General features: G+C 42.3%; 1 protein-coding gene across 1 annotated transcript in view; it reads right to left on the bottom strand.

Moving 5' to 3' along the window:
• Nucleotides 1-1,522: 1,522 nt before the first annotated feature.
• BICD2 (BICD cargo adaptor 2) overlaps nt 1,523-19,003 on the bottom strand; it is a 108,705-nt gene continuing 91,224 nt past the window's right edge. Inside the window, 5 exon segments of the mRNA XM_044300501.1 lie at nt 1,523-3,673; nt 6,478-6,688; nt 14,773-14,924; nt 15,430-16,040; nt 16,043-16,430. Of these exon segments, the coding sequence (XP_044156436.1) occupies nt 3,668-3,673; nt 6,478-6,688; nt 14,773-14,924; nt 15,430-16,040; nt 16,043-16,430 (1,368 nt within the window). The 3' untranslated portion in view covers nt 1,523-3,667.

Genomic DNA, 19,003 nt, shown 5'->3' with positions numbered 1-19,003 from the left:
CAACCGCATCCTAAGAGAACAGATTCATCTTTATGTGCAAAATCAAAACAGATCTGTTTAATTCCGGTATAGAGATTTCAATACCGGAATTAACAATGTTAGTGTGAAAGCCTTAAATATCCATAAGCCGGCAGTTTTTTGGGGTAAATTTGCTTAGTCCGGCACACCCGAATCAATGGCTTGTTACTACACACACTGATGTCCACTGGTTAATATAATGAACATTGCACCATCTAGTGGTCAATTGCTACTATTGCATGTCCAATCATGGAGAATTGTCAACATTTTAATTTAAGCTGTTCACTTTACCTTCAGGGCCGATCGTTTTAATGTAGTCTTGGTTATGGTATACGTAAAAGCTTTTTTTTTTTTCAGATTTGGAAAATTTCTACAACTGTCCCATTCATCTCCTTTGGGACCATAAGCAGCGTGTGAAATACTGATTGCTTCTAGGGGAGAATACCTCTGTAATATGGCCTTGGGTCACTGTGAGATAAAATATAAGCCCATACCAGCCTATGGGTGTAGTGTTACAGATCTGTACAACATGATAGGTGCCAAACAGGTGGCAGCTGCAACATCTGGCAGCAGCAAAATCTGCATATATTACACAGGCAGATCTTGCTGATGCTTTGTGGCAGGTTTCACACTTCTACATTGAAAAAGGGATGCAATCTGCAATGAAAAGCTGAAGCAGAAATATGCTATGAATTTATAAATCCGTAATGCGAGTCAATTACTTCCACATGTGAATGCAGTTAACATCTCAACCACACGTATTGTACTGTAATCTGCTGTGGCTTTCCTGTGCAGAAACCCACACAGACAATGTGCACCAATTCTGCTACGTGTGCATTTTCCCCAAAAAGAGACTAGCTTTGGCTAGGCCCTTGTTCTTACTGCATCATGGCTTCTGCTTATAATGGCGCCATGCCAGTTACGCCACATGTTTTCCAATGGATACTGGGGAATCCTGTTGGATCTCATTGGCTGTAATGGGATACGGCAGGAATTTTTGATGGCCCAAATAATGCTGCAGTGAACAGCACCTTATGATAGAGTCCCAAGAGAGGGGGCCACTTCTAAGGCTAGCTGCCCACTAGCGTTAACATCTTCTGGCAGAGGAACAGCCTACCGGAGTTCATCATAGCTGGACTGGGCCAGATCACCACCAGGCCCCATTGACTATAATGGGAACCGGCTGTGATCTGGGCCGTTTCCACCATTAGTGCCAGGATTTGGCCGGACAAAAACTGCTGAAAATAGAGTTTTTTTTGTCCAGCCGGAAACAGGCCATTTTCCTGCATGGTTCCCATTATAGTCAATGGGCTACAGTGGGGAAAGGCCGGATACAATGAACTCTGGAAGGCTGTTGCTCTGCCGGAAGATTTTAATGCTATTGTGCAACTAGCCGAAGGCGACTATCTGACCTAATAAGTCACATGGACAAGGGATGACCCTACCTGAAATCAATGGAACCTGTCCTGAGAAGTCCAGAAAAGAAATGCAAGCAGACGCAAAGTTACTTTATCGTCTTTATTGATACATGTGACTACCCTTACACAGGCAACTCTCTACACACAACCTTGTATTAATGTCGTTAACACTTTTCATTCACTAGGCAGACCTTTATATAAGAAGCGCCAATCTACGCGACGGCGACCGCTTCCACGTTCCGATCTGTGTAAAGGTTACTTGGCAAGAGTACGTGCATATGACATGTAACTGAAGAACACTTTGCCACTAAAAATAATGCACATAAACATAATACAGTACTTTATGAAATCATTTCAAATAAATACCCACATAACAGATGAAATCATTTGCACTAGAAATATTTTAAAGATCAATACTGTAAAAGATGAGCATACGAAAACCCAACATCTAGAATCCAAACTGTTTTTCCAGCAAACAGAAACCTTTTCCACCTCTTTAACAACGTCAATAAAATTTTCAAAAAGTTTTATTTTTATTTATTTATTTTCTCCATCATTTTGCAAAAATGACCTTCGTTTGCGAGTACCAAATTACAAACAAATTTCCCCAGGCCTCAACGAGCAGCCGCCGAGCGGAGCTTGTTGATGCCGCTTGCAGATTCTGTTTCCTGAAAACGACAGCAGTTAAATACGACATGCAAGAGCAGATATTAATGCGTTGTTTTCCCCCACATTTGCTAGTGATAGGATGAGAAGCCTGTCCACCACCATACACAGGTAACAGATAAGTCCTTGTGACCCCCCAGAGATTGGCGGACCGCCACCACAAATATGTCAGTAATACATCTTGCTATATTAAAGTGAAAAAAAATACACTTTTTTTTTTCTTTCCAAAGCTATTAGTTTTGGTTTGCAGACGACATTATTTGTCTCAATCCCTGAATTAGCAAGGATCTGCGCTGAAGAAGAATCACTGACCAACGGAATTTTTTACAATTTTTTTGTTTTGTTTTCCGTAAATATAGACTTTCATCCCTTAAAAATAAGCAAGATGATTTTTTTTGTTGTCCTTTGCATTTATTGCTCCGCACTTTCTCAAAATTTTTGTAAAAATGTTTTTTTTTACCCATCAAAGCTGATCTAAGACGTCTCATAAAAGGCACTACTGGTATCCATAACAAAGGCTTAGAAACACTCGGTATTTGACAAGTTTAGAATTGAAGTTCCTAGATGTACCAGAATTTGGCACGATAATAAAGAAAAAAAAAAGAAAAAAAGAAACAATTCCAATTTGGAATTTAATTGGTAACAGTTGTATAAAATTCAGTTCATCAGCAATTCTTGATTTCCTAAAAATCAGAAGATTCTGACACTTTTAGGTAATACTACTTATTAAATGCAATTCTTTTTTCAAGTGCCTATTACTGTTTTAACCAAAGAGAGTCAAGTTTTTTCCTTGTTACATTAAGCTATTCCTAAGAATAATAATATAGTATGAAAACCCCAGAATTTTCAGACCCTGGATTTTTTTTTTATGAACATGGCAGTTAAAACCAGTAATCATAACACAAAAAAACTGTAGTGAAAAAGCCATAGTAAGACAGAACAAATATATTTATATATATATTTAACGCCAACAAGTGTAATAAACCGTAAAATAAAATAAAAAATTGGTATATTCCCTGCAACATGCTGATACGTAAATCAACAAGCACAAGCGTTAATACTACCCAGGAAAACCGCCATGTTGAGGCTATATTATGCCGCCACTACATGTTCAGAACATTTCTACATAAAATATCATAAAACAAAAAGAAAATATTAAAATATCAAAAGTGCACAGGTTTAAAACAATCGGATGTAAAATATTAAAATAAAAAAAAATAAAAACAAAACCCTTTACCCAACTTTACTGATGCTTAACATAGGATAACTGATCGTAGCGTTTTGTTCAGCACTTGTAAGTTTTCTTCCCCAGCAGCATATTACGGTATATAGTAAAGCTTTTTTTTTTTTTGGAATCTGAGAATATATTTAGAGATATTAAACATGAAAACGAATGGGAAGGAAGGCTTACTGTAAAAGATATCAGATTTAAAGGAGGGCGCAGTAGTTTCCCGTCTTATATATATGTAATTTTGAGCCATTGGCTCTAATAGTCAAGAGCTACTCGGACTGGAGTTAGGTTAATCTCAGTGCACTGGATCGCAAGTTCTTCTCCTCGAGCTATTCTACAACTGAAAAAATGGAAAATAAAAATTAAAATTAGAGACTTAAAACGACAAATAGGGAATTGCTGAAAGGAGCTGTGCGCAGTGTGTTAGATGGCTGAGGAAATGAAGCGAGGCCAGGCAGGCGTTAGTTCCAGGCATATAAAGGAAGCGGTGCTCCTAAAGGAGCAGGACTGAAAAGTGGCTTCTGCAAGGTGGCAAACTTCTTACAGGTGTTGAGCAATATCTGCTGAAGCTCTGGAGTCCCCCCTCCGCCCCAAAAAATAAATAAAAATAAGGTGAAAAGGAAAAAAGTTAAGGTGTTTTGGACATGCAAGAAAATAAATGAGCAAAGGCTTATCCCCGTGCTGAGAGAGAGAGAAATAAAGCCAAAAGTGAATGCTGCACTGGTGGTTAGGGAGAAAAGCATCAGTACTATTACAAGGCTAAGAATTAGAATATTGTAGAAGAACATGGCAAATATCTGATGCCAACCTAAGAACTTTATCAAAAAAAAAATCCCACCACTTCATAAACAATTGAAGAGAGACTAAAATAATATTAGACAAGCAAACATAAACCTAACACGTTAAGATTCTTGGTGGCTTAAATAAAAAAAATTCTATCACTACACTAAAAGAGGAAAAGAGCAGATTCTATTAAAACTAAAATCAGGGGGGCTGGAAAAATTATTTTTTTTTTGTGCTTGTGCTAAATTTATTTTGCGTAAAAAACAAAAACACATACATGATTAGACATAAAATACAAAAAGAAAATTCAAAGTGAAAAAGCTAGTGAAAGAAGAAGAAGAAAAAAAAAAAAAGCTAATTTTGTGTGGGAAGTTTACCAGTTTTTGTGCAATATTAAAAAAAATTCTAGAAGAGGAATATTACTCTTTTTAGAACAAAAACAAGGTTAGCGCAAGCTCTCCAAATAACCTATTAATGTGCTAATTAACCAAGAATGTTTTCGAGAAAAAAAAAAAATATATATATATAGAAAAAAACAAAGACACCATATTAGCATGCAAACTTTCCACTACACTCGGAAAACCAGGCCACGAGCTCTTGATTACCTTCCAGTAACCCAGGGGCTACTTGGTGGCGGAGTGTCGAGACACGGCGGGAAGCAGAGTGCTGATAATCTATAAAGAATGGCAGTGATGTGACGAGAAGCGGTGCCAGGGTCATAGCGTGTAGAAAAAAAGGGTTATCAGGTACAGTAAGGATACAAGCAGGCGAGGGATAGTGACAGGACACAATCCATTCCGACCTGAACCACCATAAGAAGCTATATAGATATGTAAAAAAATTGCTAAGAAAAATTCCAGAAACAACAGGGCTTTACAATAGTACATCATTACAAAGTAGGCACTTTAAATGTATTTTTTTTCCCCCAGAATCAAACCATCGTGCCGAATTTAAACTTCCCGTCAATCGGAATCAATTTCTTCCTTTTTTTTTTTTTCAGCACAATTTCCACAGTATTTTATTATGATTTTTTTTTTTTTGCTCGCCGTCATTGGCCCCTAGGGGTCAGCATTTCTCTAATTGTAGAGCCCTGTTACGCTATGTGCTTGCATAAATATAGCGGATTTCTTCGGAAAAGCCATTCCAGTAGTATTCTATGACAATATAGAATAAGTGTTAATACTATCACTTACAAGATTATAAAATAATAAAAATCAGCCACTAAATCTGGAGTAAGTGTTAAGACGCTTGCCGTTCTTTCCCTATTAGCGGAACTGGCGTCGTCTCCTTTTACAGCGTGTAAATATGTAAGATTTTTTTTTTGGTCTGTTCCTCGCTTGTATTTTCAAGCGCACGCTAACTTCCGTATACTGTTAGCTTGGTAATACTTGAGCGGATTTTCCCCACCACACGTGGCACATAAGGACCTATAGGTCATTTTATTTCTCCATCTGTGCTCCTTTTGACTTGGATGAACATGACAGAGGTTAGCTAAGCATGCAATAGTCTTACTAGAAGAGATGCTCGTGAAAGGTGGCAGACGGTAAGACCTACGCTAAAACTTGCCCTATTCCTCCACGGGACTTTTACAACTACCCTGGACTTCTATGGTCACCTTAAGCAGGCGCATGATACAATGATCAACACATGCATTACAGCGGGCCGCCAAATTGAATGGACCCGAGACGGGGCACACCAACTGGCTCCTGAAGCTTGCAATCACTGCTACAAGATGGGCAAGACGTTACGCGTCTTCAATTACCATTCAAATTATATCTTGTCTGCAATTATACATTTTGGATGCGCCCGTGCGTTTTAACCACAAAGCGGCAGAAAAATCCCTTCCGCTTGGTGAGAGGGACCGCAATAGGTCCTGTTAAACCAATATATGGTTTTAACGTCCATTCTTCTGCTGCAAGAAGAATCGCTGCCAGGCCTCTGGTACCAGCCTGTGACTTTAATAATGCAAGCCCGATCCAGCACAGTGATTATGGCTTCAGTTTGAAATCCAGACCCCCTCCCTCCCAAAAAAACAAAAAAAACGCCTGACAGGTTAACTTCGGAAGTGCTGCTCCGTCTCCTTCCTGCATTAACTTGTAGCAAGCTCCCCCCATACAAGCGTTAGTTAGAATTAAGCTCAGCTTAATAGTACCAGTTGCATACACAGTTTAACGACAGACCAGCACAGGTTAAGTGGCTGCAATGTGGTAGCAATTGGCGTTGCATGCGGACTATCCAAGCGGGAAAACCAAGGCTCTGCCTCCTCTAGTCACAGCAAATCTTATATTTCTCACTGCAAAACACCTGGTTGTTGAGGACAGACCCCTCGGACCTGTCTGCACAAGAGCGGACGTGACTTACACTGGGGTTACTAGTTTTGTTTTTGGACGTTGACTTTGTGCGCACGCGCTTGGCCTGCTCGTGGTCCAGTTCCAGGTGCTCCAGACGTTGTGTCAGTGCTAGCTTCTGCTGGATGGCCATGCGGAGCAGAGAGTTCAGAGTCTTCTTCTCATCTTCTGCAGCCGCCAGCTGCCTCTGCATTTCGTCAAGCTGTGTGACATATTCGTCACATCTGGAGGGGGAGGGAAAACGATGCGTTAATATTTTAACATCCGTGTATTCATGTATGTTTACGTGTCTTATTTACAGGAACAACGCAAGCAAAATTGACACAGTGTGCTATGTCTACGGCAGGAGCTCGGGGCGGGGGGGGGGGGGGGGTGCATGACACTGGAATAATCACTTTTAGGTTATTTGGCATACACCCCTTTAACTAGCCATTACACAGTATTAGGTTTGCTAAGAGTGTTCCCCTAAAGGGGTTGTTCACCCCGAGGGCCTTTCTGGCAGACTCCCAAGTGTGGCCCGATCTGTGGAGGGAATCATACTTACCTGATACCTTCCAATGGATTCCGGCTCCTTTGCTCCTCCACAGCAGCCTCCGCTCCAACATCTGGTTTGACGCGAGTCACGTGACCAATGCAGCCAATGACTGGCTGCAGCTGTGGCGTGCCCCATGGGAGACACGGCACCGCTGCAGTGGCCACATGACCTGCATCGAACCAGATGTTGATAGAGGGAACAAAGGCCACAGCCGGGGAGCAAAGGATCTGGAACCCAGCATCAGGTAAGTGATTCCCTTTGCAAGTCCAGCCATGCTGGGGGGGGGGGGGGATGTCCTCCTTGAAAGGCTCCAAGAAGCGAACAAGCCCTTTAAAACAGTGGCGCTCTAGCCCATGGGCTGTAAAAAATATTGCAGGTCAGCCTGAAACGGGCACCCTAAGGCTACATTCACACGACCATAGTGTTTTGCGGATCCACCAAACTCGGATACCACCTTGTGTGTGTTCCGCAATTTGCGGACTGCACATGGCCGCCGCTATCATAGAAAATGCCTATTCTTGTCTGCAATTGTGGGAAAGAATAGGACATGCTCTATATTTTTTGTGGGAACTACGGAAAAGCGTCCCCATTGAAATGAAATGATCAGCACCCGTTCCGCAAAATTGCAGAACGGATGTGGACTCATTCATACGGTCGTGTGAATGAGCCCTAAAGCACAGGACATTTATGAAACTGTGCAAAGGAAAACGGGTCTTTGTTGTCCATATCAACCAATCATGGCACAACTTTTGTTTCCTATTCAGCATAAACGCCCTGTGACTGGTTCCTATGGGCAACAAAGGCCATTGTGTTGGCATGGGCAACTTACATATATAGCCTCTATGGCAGAGAAAATCACCATGTCAACTGTAAAAAGTGTACGAGTGATAAGCTGTAATGTAAGGATATTTAAAAGAACTTATTCAAATTTCTATGAAAAAGCTGCATATTTCAGAGCTGCATACATATATATATATATATATAATTACCGCCTTCATGTATTAATAACTCCCTTTGAGCGGGAGCTGCCTCCGGAGGTCTTTAGTCTCTGTAGTACTAAATGGCTGCAGACTAATTGCTGCACTTATTTCAAGCAACAGAACTTTTCTCCCTTAGATATTACATTATGTATGACCGGCCCCAAGTCAGACTTCGAAATATTTCATGCTTTTGGGGATGTTATTTAGCTGGCTGGCAGGGGGTAGAGAACCCACTTTTTCTTTTAGTATGAGGTAGGGTAGAGTTCACATGAGAAAGCCTTTAAATGAGGCCAATTGATTGCTATGTACACCTTTGGATCCATTTTTTTTTTATGATTGCATGTTACTCATTTTTGGCTAAAAACCTTTTTTTCAATTGGCATTTATTAAAAATATTGAGCTGTTCTGTCACAAAGGGCTAACTGTTTTTCCATCTGTGTGACTGGTACTTTCACTTTGTGCATTTAATAAACCTTATCTCTAAACTACTGAGAGGTCATAAACAGTAAGATAAGAACGGAGGGAGCTATAATGAGTGTTTATAATGTCAGAGATAAGGAGCCTGTCAGCTCCTGGTCTGACGGTAAAGACAGAAAATCCAAAGGGTGCTACTAGAGCACCTCAACTCTGTACAGAAAAAAGGACGTCTTATTTTTTTTAATAAAGACCAATTAAAAAAATTATTTTGTTTAAAATGAGTACAATGCAATAATAATAAATAAAAAATGGCCCCAAAAGGTGTACAAAGCCTGGCCTGGTGACAGGTAAATCGTAAGCGCAAGTCCACACTTGACTGAATAGCTGCGGATCTGCCTTTGTGGATTTTCAAGCAGCAAATCCGCAGTGTTGTACTGTACCGGCAAAGCACATGCTGGGTAAGAAAACTGCAGCGTAAAATGGCCTGAGGTTCAGATTTGAAATTTATAGCATGTCACTTTATGCTGCGGATCTCCACCATAGATTTCACTTTGCAATGGAAAGTATATGGAGTGTAATACATGAGGCTTTTGCCGCTGAAGTTTTGCTGCAGAGGACTTCCCCACTGTATTTTCGGCCTTGTGTGGACATATTTTAAGGCATCCATACACATAGATGAATGTGGGTCAAACTTGCTGAATTGGCCGGGACCCATCTAGTGTGTGTAGAAGGGTCATGGAAAAAAAGGGGGGATGGGGCATGTTGGATTTGTTTTTTTGTCCGGGTTCAGAGCTGAACCCGGACATACCTCCATTTTCACCCAGGCAGCCCCCCTGACTTGAGCAGTTCATGCTCCAATACTCTCCTTTGCCCTGTGCTAAATCGCACAGGGCAAAGGCATTTTCTGGAGTCCCGGTGACGTACCGGGCTCTCCATGGGGCTGCCAGGAAGCCCGGTGACGTCACCGGCACTGATGGGCGAGCTTTAGCGCTGCCCTAGCCTGTAAAACGGCTAGGGCAGTGCTAAAGACCGCCAATCAGAGCCGGTGACGTCACCAAACACACTGCCGGGCGGAAGCTTCCGCCTGGCAATGTGTTATTGTAAACAAAAGAGCCCTTGCCCTGCGCGATCTAGCGCAGAGCAAGGGAGCGCATCGGAGCATGAGGGGGCTATTCACGTGGCCATTATTTTAAGGGCCATCGAATAGCAGCCGTCAAAAAATAGGGGAGAATTAATAATACTAGAGGGCATTAATAATACTAGGGGGGCACTATTAGGGGCATCAATAATAATGGGGGGCACCAATGGGGACATTAATAATAATAGGGGGCACTAATAAGGGCATTAATAATACTGGGGGGGGGGGGAACTAATGGAAATAATAATATTAATAATCAATGGGGACACTAATGGAGGCATTAATAATACTAGGGGGCACTAATGGGAGCATTAATAATGGGGGGCATTAATCACACTAGTGGCACTATGGGGGAAAGGGGGGTCTGAAGGGGCACTAGGGGGGCATTATGTATAGAAAAGGCAAGGGTTGGGATTTAAAGAAAAAAATAAAAAGAAGTCAATTGAATTCATCCATTTTAATGGCCATTGTTAACAGCCAATAAAAACTGATGCAAAACGGCTATTAAAAACGGACAGAGAATGGATGCAAAAATGGTTGAAAAATGCCTATGAAAAACGGTAGTGTGACTGTAGCCTAATTTCCTCTCTTCTGAGCCGAATGCTCATGTGTATGGGGGTGGGTATCGGGAAGAACGGCTGGTGGCTGAGCAAGTGTTTGGTACTGGTGGAGAGTCATCTATATGTGCCACCTGTATCACTACAGATGGGAGACTTGTCTCCACAGGATCATGGACATCCATAGTGCCTCTAAAAGAAGAGTGTGAAGGAAGTAATATGAAGTCTTAATGTACAGGTATGCCTACACCTAAGTATAAAGTCTATACTAAACGACTGAGGCTACTTTCACACTTGCGGCAGAGTGATCCAGCAATCTGCATGCAAACGGACAGCATTTGTAGACTGATCCGGATGTGGATCCGTCTTACAAATGCATTGCAAGAACGGATGAGTCTCTCCGGATGTCATCCGGAGAAATGGATCCATTATCTATTTTATGCACATTTTTGACAGGTACGGCATTGCGGTATTTTTAATGCCGGATCCGTCACTAATACATTTCAATGTAAATTAATGCCGGATCCGGCATTCGGGCAACTAATCCGGGATTTTGGACGGAGATAATGCCGCAGCATGCTGCGATATTTCCTCCGTCCAAAATGCAGTTCACTGACTGAACTGAAGACATCCTGCATTCAGAATGCATGGGGATAAAACTGATCAGTTCTTTTCCGGTATTGAGCCCCTAGGACAGAACTCAATGCCGGATAAGAAAAACGCTAGTGTGAAAGTACCCTGAGCCACACGGTTTGTATCAGTTGTTGTGGTGGAGTGAGAATGCCCCCCATGCTAGAATTAGGTGAGCGCCCCACAGTAAATCTCACATTTTGTGAAAAATCGTAGCATTACTGCATCACAATGGTTCTCTAAGGGAAAGACTATGGCAGGAGCCTCCAGGTCGCCATGGAAGGATATTTTACAAGGTGAACTGCACCTTTTTTTCCCCATGCAATAGTAGTAATGCCCAAATATCAACACAAGTTGTGTATTGCAATGGAGCCATAGCCTACACAGGCTCATAGTGCTGTTTATGTCCCAGCCAGAGAGCATACATACGGTATACACATAATAGTGCTGGAATCGATAAAACCGCCTGCACTGCGTATGAGCTACAGCGGGTTATAAAAAGTATCATAAATTACTGGAGAAGGTTTCATGGTGCAGGGATCAGCCTGCTGTAAATTCCTCCAGCGGCCGGCCTATATATAACCGGTGATCAGATCTGAGTGATTAATGTTCTGTGCAGGAATGATCAGCACAGATGGGCCTCACTTAAAGCCACTTTAATAAAGCTTTTTTGTTTGATTAATGGCATTTGGCTGGAAGGTACGTGACCGGCACAAAGAACCAATTCCCAAAATGGATTCTGCACACTCTTAAACTATACCAGTGCATGGGACAGAATAACCCGAAATCCGATATAAAGGGCACTATGATTACTAACAAAAAAAAAATAGAAACTCTATATGGATCAGAGTGTCAGGGACGCAAGAGGAGCCTTGCTTGGAATACTAGTGGCAGATTTACAAGTTGTAGAATTGAGGTGATAAAAGAAAGAAAAGCGCTCTTAAAGTGGTAGTGCAAGAATGAGGGGTTATGTCAATATGAAAAAACGAGAGTGCGAGAGCGAGAGCGAGAGTGAGAAAGAGCGAAAAAGCAAGAGTGTGTGTGTTTGTTGCCAAAACCCCTTCTATTCTTGCAAAACACCTTTAAGGGTACTTTCACACTTGCGGCAGACGGAACTGCCTGCCGGATCCGTCAAAACGTACGCCAACTGATGGCATTTGTAAGACTGATCAGGGTCCCGATCTGTCTTACAAATTCATTGAAATGCCAGACCCGTCTTTCCACTGTCATCCAGAAAAACGGATCCTGCATTTATTTTTTCCACATCGAATGCGCAGACTGGAAGGACGGGTCCGGCATTGCAGTATTTTAAATGCGGGATCCGGCACTAATACATTCCTATAGGAAAAAATGCCGAATGTGGCATTCCTGCAAGTTTTCCGGATTTTTGCCCGGAGATAAAACCGTAGCATGCTGCAGTATTATCTCCGTCCTGAACAGTCAAAAAGACTGAACTGAAGACCTCCTGATGCATCCTGAGTGTATTGCTCTCCATTCAGAATGCATGGGGATAAAACTGATCAGTTCTTTTCCGGTATTGAGCCCCTAGGACGTAACTCTATGCCGGGAAAGAAAAACGCTAGTGTGAAAGTACCCTAGGTTCTGGTAAATGAATATACAGGGTATTAGCATCTCAGACAGGATATGCAATATAAGTATGCTTCCCTTCTGCCAAACCCCCCAAACATGCACAACCCCTTTAAAACTTACTTTGTACCTGTAATCAAAATTGCTAATATAAAACAAATTCATTCTAATATTATTCTACTTGCCCACCTAATCTGACTGTAAAGCAACTGGCTGCAAAAGGAACCCCCTCCACTGCTGCAATAGGTCAGGAACATTACTCAGAACCCAATTAGTTAAATCAAGATGAAATGAGCACCTTGTTCTCTGCAGGGGAGCAGACACACCGGAGTATGTGCTGATATAAAGATTAGAAAAGCTAAAACACAATCACCTGTAATGTCAGTGCAGATCCCCAGAAAACTGCGGGCGGCTGAAGCATAATTCATTAGGTTAGGAATAACCATCTAGAATGGGGTTAATCCTCTGGAAGTTGGCAAGTGAAAAAAATTCAATGTTATAAACTAAAAAAGTATAGTCCTGACTACAAAGTAAAGTGTCTATGAAGATCTATTAAAATATCTATGGAATGCAAAGTCTTCTACAACCCTGACCAATATGTGGACAACTACTCCTACCTACAAATATAAGTATGAAGAAAATATCAGATGGATGATTCAATGCCCATACACACAGGATAAATATTGGAGAACCTGCAGATTTTGACAGTACCGGCCTGCAACCTAATGTGTATGGGGGTCTCCTGACGGCAGATGTTGGAGGAGATTTCCAACTGCCCGATCCCTTTCTTCTCGGGTAGATAAGCTGCTGTCATAGAGGTCTACCAGCCGCTTTCTCCCCTCTCCCCTGGTTAAGACACATGTATGCTTGGTTGAGCCAAGCACACATACGTATGAAGGGATCGGTGAACAGATATCGAATGTGTATGGCCAGCTCTACCTTTAAAGGGGTTGTCCAGTGACACGCTCCCATTTAGAACCCGTGCACGTATCTCGACAACCGTGCCGCCCACTGTGCAGTTGTCCCTGCCCACGCCTGATGTTGGATCTGGCAGGAGAAAATGCCTGGACGACCCCTTTAACTGACCCTTATGTATCTGTTCCACTTACATGAAGTCAAGTTACAAAAACCCAGGTATTTCTCTTCCCTAGGTTTCTCGATCTATAAGGATTTTCTTCAAAATAACTAATCTTGATTATTTCTAATTCCGATGGATATGTCAAGATCAAAGCGCACAAAATGCAATAATGATGCTGTATGTAAAAAGATTCCTTGCCTTTCATTTATTATAAAAGACATCTGACTCCTAGAGCCGACTTGTGTCACATATTGTGAATTGTTTCCTGGGGCTTCACAACCTTGGCCTTGCGTCTTGGGTGCCAGTCAAATGTCACCATAGGAGACTACTGAACCCACATCAAAGAATCTGGCAGAGTTATACAAAACCTGTACCTGCTTCAAAAGCTTTGAGTTACCAGAACTTTACATGATCATACGCAGAAGGGTTTACAACACAATGCAGCAGCAAATATCATTCATTCAAAGTTTGCTGCAGTAGAAACTATGACGGGTTGGCCCTATCATAACATATCTAAGGACTCAGAGGGGGACATAACTTTGTCCTGCAATTGACTGTGGGTACTGTTTAATTCACCATGTACTGCCTAGACTGGATACACAAAATATTGGCCCAAGAAGGTTTACTTCGAACGAATCCTCTCGTCTAGCTCACCATTTCTCCAAGAACCATTTCACTTGTGGTGACGATGCAAGAGAGATTAGACACTTGCTGGTGATCACAGGTGATCACTGGGGGCTCCAGCAGAAGTGTGATCTTCTTGTCACTTGGGGACTCTTGTAACAAAAAAAGGACTGTCGGACTCGTTGTTAAAGGTGGTCTTCAGCATGGGTCATCAACATCTGACCAGCTGGGGTCTGACACCCCACAGCCCTGCTGATCGCTGCTCTGCAGTAGTCCTGCCCACTGTGTAGTGGACTGTGCTGCTTACTGCAGTGCTGCTACCAGTATTGTGAGTGGTAGTCGGCGCCAGAGCTATCTCAGGAACAGCTGATTGGTGGGGTTGTACCTCTGCCAATCAGATAGTGATATCCTGAGGACAGACCATCAATATAAAATGTACTGGAAAACGCCTTTACAGTGGTATTGCCATCTGGGACATTGCTAGGATATGCCGTCAATGTCAAATAGGATTGAGTTCCAGAGGTGGGACCGGCACCTATCTCCAGAACGGGGTGCCAACAGAGAGCAGCTAGACAAGTGCAGCCACCTCTCAATTCACCACTGTGGGACTGCAAGAAAGAGCTGAGCAAGTGCACCTTAGAGACCCCCGTTCTAGAGATGGAAGAAGGTCCCAGAGGTGACACTGATAATGATATGCCATCAATGTACCATATGGGAATACCCCGGTAAGTCAGGGACTTGTATACAGTCGTGCCTACGTACCTTGTGGCAAACATGGCTCTGAGGGAGGAGAACGTAGCAGCGTCTTCCTTGAGCGCCTTCAGCTCGTTGCGCAGTTTCATCATGGTCTCCGTCACCATGGCTTTTTCATTCTCATACTTGCTCTTCAAGTTGGCAAGAGCTACCTCTGCAGTCTGAAGGTAGAAGGTAAAGCAGTCAGATGTTAACATTACATGTTCAAATTATTACTACACTATTTATAGATCATTTGATAGTTTTTTATAATTTTGAACATAATTTTGAATATACATTTTTATGCAGTTTTCTTTTTTCTAGCGGCAAATTATTTTTATATTTCTCAATCTCAGGCATTTCATTCTGATGGAGAAGATCACTGAGTTAAATGTATCACAAAGATATTGTTAATCTGGAAAAGCAACAATACACATTCATCTGCTGCGCCGCGGAGGGACACGTTTCTTTAAAGTAAAGATAAGATTGAATAAGAAATAGGATAAGATTTGTCCATTCAATCTTAAAAATGGTTTAAGATTCAGTTGCTTCAGAGCTTAATTGCAAATATACTCCCCCTTCTAAAATAATAAGACATAACCTACTTTCCTCAGAGCGTATCAAACAATGAATAAATTATAATTGAAAAAATAATTGCTTAAGCTCCGTATCAAATTGGAGACTCACTTGTTTGTTGGCTTTGAGCACAGTTCTCAGTGTAGCAATCTGTTCCCTCTTCGTGCTCAGAAGAGACTTCAGCTTCAAGATGTCTTCCATGAGTGCTTCTTTGTCTTTATCAACTGCTGGTCCGAGCTCTTGGCTGGCTACCTGCTGCCGGGATAGCTCTGTGGTCCTGTCCACTGCAGCCTGTAAATGCTTGATCTGATCACGGATAATAGCTATGAGGTTATAAATGTTCATGGGCTCTTTTCTAGGATCAGAAACAGGCGACGGGATTGGAGAAACTGGGGATCCAGAGTCACTATGGCCATTTTCGTTGTTCAACAGACCCTTAGAAAGCAGTATTGGTGACCTACGACCTTTAGCTTCAGGACTGTTTCTTCCGCCTTTGCCCTCCTTGTAATAATCCAGCATCACCCTGTTGGGAGTCGCGTTGTTGCACATACACACATGGTGGTATAAATTGGCCAGCTCTTCACTAAACGTAACCAGCTCATCCTGAGCCACAGTGAGACTACCTTGTGTTTCTCCAGCCACATGACTCACTTTCTTCAACTCTTTCTCAAGTCTCACAACTTGGTCTCTGTCTTGCCGTGTGGTCTTCTCCAGCAAGGAGATTTTTCTGCCATGGCCTGTGTTTCACTCTCAAACTTGGTCTTCTCCTCTTCATATTTTGTCTCACATTCCTCATACTTGGTCTTCACGCTCTTCAGTTCATCTTTGAGGTCGTGTATTTCCGCCGAAGCTACTTTGTACTTGCATTCTAAGATCTCTGGACCGTTGATATCAACCTCATAATAATCTCCGTCCTCGTGACTATCCCGCTCTTTCTCATGGTCGAGAGAGGACTGGCGTTCTTTGGAGGCATGAAGTTTTTTCATGGCATTTAGGTTTTCAGTGAGCCGGCTGACCTTGTCATTCTGCTCAGAGAGAGCACCTTTGGTGTTCTCCAGCTGTTTCTGTGACTCCTGAAGAGTAGACAGCAAACCAACCTTTTCTCTTTCCATCTGAAAGGTCGAGGAAAACAGGATCAGTACAAAAAATGATAATACAAATCAGTGTACAACATTACAATCCATTGATTTAGTTGCAAAAGTTTACAAATCTGAAGTTTACATTTGTCTAATTTCATTAAAGCGGGGTTAGGCTACTTTCACATTACCGTTTTTACTGGATCCGGCAGGGTTCAGCAAAAACGCTTCCGTTACTGATAATACAACCAACTGCATCCGTTATGAACGGATCCGGTTATATTATGTTTAACATTGCCAAGACGGATCTGTCATGAACTCCATTGAAACTCAATAGGGGACGGATCCATTTTCTATTGTGTCAGAGAAAACGGATCTGTCCCTATTGACTTGCATTGTCCGTCTTGCTCCGCATCCCATCAAGGAAAGAAAACTGCAACATGCTGCGGTTTGCTCTCCGGTATGAGAACGCAACCAAAAATGCATTCCGTTCTGTTCAGTTACGTTTTTGTCCCCATTCATTGTCAACTGAAGCGGTTTTTTTTTCCGGTAGCGAGACCGTATGACAGATCTCAATACCGGAAAATAGAAACGCTAGTGTGAAAGTAGCCTTAGCCATTATAACAACTGAAAGCACTATTACATACAGACTGGGACCACAGAACTGCTAAAAAACAAACAAAAAAAACCCCACAAGACTCAAGGGTGGTCAAGTCTCCTTCCAAGACCACTTCCCAACTGTGTTCTGTGAAATTCAATTCAGCACCGTATTAGATAGTCCTTTACTTTAGGCATCAGTGATATTGAGACAAATTGAATTCTTATCAACTTCTCTGCAGTGGTCTTTTGTTCAAGAAGGGGTCCCCACTTTTGGTCTGGTGGGGACCGCCGTGAGCTGTGGCACTGGAATGAAGGCCGTTTTTCAAAAGTGAGTCTTTTATTTATAATTATCTTTTACACACTACATTCATGTTTGAATTATGTTAGACAACCCATTCAAAGGGGTTTTCCAGGCTCCTGATATTTATGACAAATCCTAAGGATAGGTCATCAGTATCCGATCAGTGAGGGTCTGACATCCCGCAGCGCCCAGCTGCTCCCTGCAGCCTCCACTTTGAACAGAGCCTGAAGTGCAGCGCTGTTCGAAGTGTAGTGGCCATGCTGGGTTACTGCAGTACAGCTCCCACTGGTTTCTATCACGGCTGAGCCGCAGTAAACAGGCACGGCCACTACACAGGAGCTGTGCTTCTGGCTCTGTTCAAAGTGCTGGCTCCGGAGGCTGCAGGAAACAGATGATCGGAGGGGATTGGCTTCCTGGCTCCAAGCTCTTGTTGATTTAATTATTCAATTGTCAATCAAGAAGTTTAATAAACTCTATGGTCATGAATAACATAGCAACACATTGTACGGAACAATGTAACAGGGCACCTAGGGGCTTAAAAAAATAAAAACTGTGTGCGATGCCAAGTGATGCCACAATGCCAAATGACGCTCCGCTTTTCTTAGCAGACACTAGGGCTGGACGATTTTGCCAAAAAATAATATCTTGTTTGTTTTTTTCAACCTTATGGATGATTTTAAATTTGAATCTCAATTTTCTTATATATTTTTTTTTTCTAACTAAACTGAAAAACTACCAAGACTATATAGATTGGCAGTACAGGGTTTACTGTACATAGACTGGCGGTGTAGGGGTTACTACATATAGGCCAGGCAAGTGACGAGGGAAGGCGGGACAAATTTATTTTATGACTGTAAAAATAAAAATAAAATGAATAGTCAGATACCTCAAAAGCGAATTAATTAAATTAATTTGATTAATCGCCCAGCCCTAGCAGAGATACTTTCAGAGGATATGTGGATTTTCAAGAATAACTTTTATAACCCCCCCCCCTCCAGTTTTTGTACGGAAACACACTAAGAGCTGTGTAAGACAGCATAGCATGTGCTTAAAGGGTTATTCTCATCTCAGAAAATGGGGGCATATCGCTAGGACGGGAGGTGGAACCTGTACCTATATCGAGAGCGGAGCCCCAAAAGTGGTGGAGAGCGCACTGCGCATGCACAGCCGCCCTCCATTTACTTTCTATGGGGCCATCAAAAATAGAGCCCATAGAAGTGAATGGCAGCGGTGGCCGGTCATGCGTGGTGCGCTCCCATTCACTTCTATGGAAAAAGCGTTTGGTGGTGGCCAGACCGGAATCTGCCAAGCATCACTTTGTGGGGCTCCGTTCCTGATAGAGGCGCGGGTCCTAGCGATATACCCCCATTGTCTGAGATGAGAAAACCCCTTTAAGGTAAGAATCCAGAGTATTCTAGAAGAAGCTAATGTGTGACCCTACACAGGCGGAATTCAATGATAGTGGTTAGGTTTTATATAGTAGGAAGGGAGTATGTTCATTACATTTTTATAGCCACTTCTTCTGCTATTAAAGAGACAAATGATTTAAGATTCTTGGAAGACACGCCGAGATTTCTAATGTAGCCAGAAGGTAGGCTATAAACATGTCAAAACCTTTTCATAATGAAGAAGGGTAAAAACAACATCAAGACAATAGTTCCGGGTAGTGTCTGTTGCAGAAATTCACCTGAATAGACTATGGGGGAGA

Source organism: Bufo gargarizans, chromosome 7 (genome assembly GCF_014858855.1).
Source record: "Bufo gargarizans isolate SCDJY-AF-19 chromosome 7, ASM1485885v1, whole genome shotgun sequence".
Taxonomy (NCBI): Eukaryota; Metazoa; Chordata; class Amphibia; order Anura; family Bufonidae; genus Bufo; species Bufo gargarizans.
This window is presented reverse-complemented; position numbering and strand designations above follow the sequence as displayed.